This window comes from Penaeus vannamei, chromosome 8, assembly GCF_042767895.1.
Source record: "Penaeus vannamei isolate JL-2024 chromosome 8, ASM4276789v1, whole genome shotgun sequence".
In the NCBI taxonomy this organism is placed as follows: Eukaryota; Metazoa; Arthropoda; class Malacostraca; order Decapoda; family Penaeidae; genus Penaeus; species Penaeus vannamei.
In genome coordinates, this window is record NC_091556.1 from 34,384,095 (window position 1) to 34,386,062 (window position 1,968).

The following is a 1,968-nucleotide window of genomic DNA, read 5'->3' on the forward strand; positions in this document are numbered from 1 at the left end:
TTCTATACCCCTCAGATATTTGCTGGTGTACTGTAGTTTATCACTTCTTTTTAGATATATTTTTCATTCACATGCTCACTTATTTCAGGTGGTGGACGAGGAGGGCGTGGAGGAGGAGGAGGATTTGGCCGAGGTGGAGGCGGAAGGGGTGGCGGAGGTGGTTTTGGACGAGGTGGCGGTGGAGGATTTGGACGTGGTGGTGGAGGAGGATTTGGACGCGGTGGTGGTGGAGGATTTGGACGAGGTGGTGGAGGAGGAGGATTTGGACGTGGTGGAGGAGGATTTAAAAGATATTAGTTTTATATTGTTGAAATTAGGTTATATATTTTACTTGTAATTTCTGTTATTGATACAGCATTCTGTAGCAGAATATAAAAGAAATATTTTGTTTAAGCAGTATATTCAGCATTGACAACATGTTAACATGTAACAGAAGGCCTGCACATTGTATGATTTAAAGATTGATATGCTACAGAGTATTAGCTTTTGGACATATTGTTCACATTCTTTGTTGGATGCTACTGTTTGATTAGAAATGGACCACTTATAAAAAGATATAAAGAATTCCAAGAATGAAATGTTACACTGATAATATTTATACATTGTGGGATGAGTATAAGAAATGAAAGTTTTTTAAAACTTTGTGTTTATTTACCTTTGCTGTTAAAGATTACATGTTCATGTATTTTTTTATTATTTTTTTTATTAATATTTTTACACAAGTGTTCTTTGGAATTGTATTTTGGTTAAGATATTAAAAATTATTTCTTCAACACATTCTTAAGATTTTTTGAAGTCTGAAAAAAATGAAAAAAATGTTTAGGACTTTTTTTTATAAAAAATATGTGCATGATTTTTTTTTTAATGTAAATGAAACATTGAGAAGATTTGTTGATTATGTTTCTCAACAGTAATTTGAAGTTTGAGAGAAAACGAAGCTTGAGTATTAACATTCTGATGATGAAAATGATCAGTGAAATTAAAACATACTATTATTCATCACTTTTATGCCATGGTTTCCACACTTGTCAACTGTTTCTGTATTTTGTGGTGTTCAACAATAAGAAATCCAGCCCTGCAAGTATTAGACTATGTTTGTGGTTTTCCTCTACTTCATTCACTCTGATGCTGTGAGGAGAGGCTAAATGTGTGACCCTTTTTAAAATAGGAGTAAAGAGTGTAGAGGCTCAGCATACCTCAGTACCCACTTCCTAGATGCTGCTACTGTATGGCTTGGCTTGAATGCATTTGTGAGTGTTATAAACACAAATATGTAGGATACATATGGCTACATGTCTTAATACAAACCTTAACACATCTTCCATTTATAGATGCATACATATCACTTTCATAGATTATTCATACATCAGATATTCTCTTATTAACCTAGTGGCTTGTTTGAACTAAATACATGCCATGTACACTGTAATTTTAGTTCATTATGTTTACAAAGATGGCTCCACAAGTGCTCAGTCCTACCTATCACACCTGTTTATCCTTTTCCTTGATTTTTGGAAAGATTTGCTTTGATTATATTTGATGCTATTAGTAATTTGAGAATATAATAATCATGAAAATAATAACTGCAATTTTAAAAGCTAAAGAAAAAAGAATATCTAGGGATGGGGGAAATCAGTTGTGGTCACTAGAGCTCCTTGATGGGTGAGCACAAGCAAAGCTATATGTGTGCAACAAAATTTAAGAAGTAATTTTGTATGATATATGAACCCAGGGCTGAATGGTTAACTTATAATTTTTCTATACCTACTTACCTGATACCACAACACTTTATGGGTGCAATGCTTATATGTACTAAAGCAAAGGTTCCCAACCTGGGGGGCATAGAATATTTTTTTGGTGCCATGGAGCAACATGAAAATTTTAATGAATTAAACTGAATTTTATCTCACATATTGCAGCTACAAATAATTATATCTCATCAATAAATTGGAATCTTTCCATAAAATG

General features: G+C 33.3%; 1 protein-coding gene across 2 annotated transcripts in view; it reads left to right on the plus strand.

Annotated features, from left to right (window-relative positions):
• Window positions 1-639, plus strand: part of LOC113826358 (probable H/ACA ribonucleoprotein complex subunit 1) — an 8,022-nt gene extending 7,383 nt beyond the window's left edge. For both annotated transcript variants that reach the window (XM_027379228.2, XM_070124600.1), the window contains exon 7: window positions 89-639. In XM_027379228.2, the coding sequence (XP_027235029.1) occupies window positions 89-297 (209 nt within the window). In that variant the 3' untranslated portion in view covers window positions 298-639. The remainder of the gene's footprint in view (window positions 1-88) is intronic.
• Window positions 640-1,968: the final 1,329 nt, after the last annotated feature.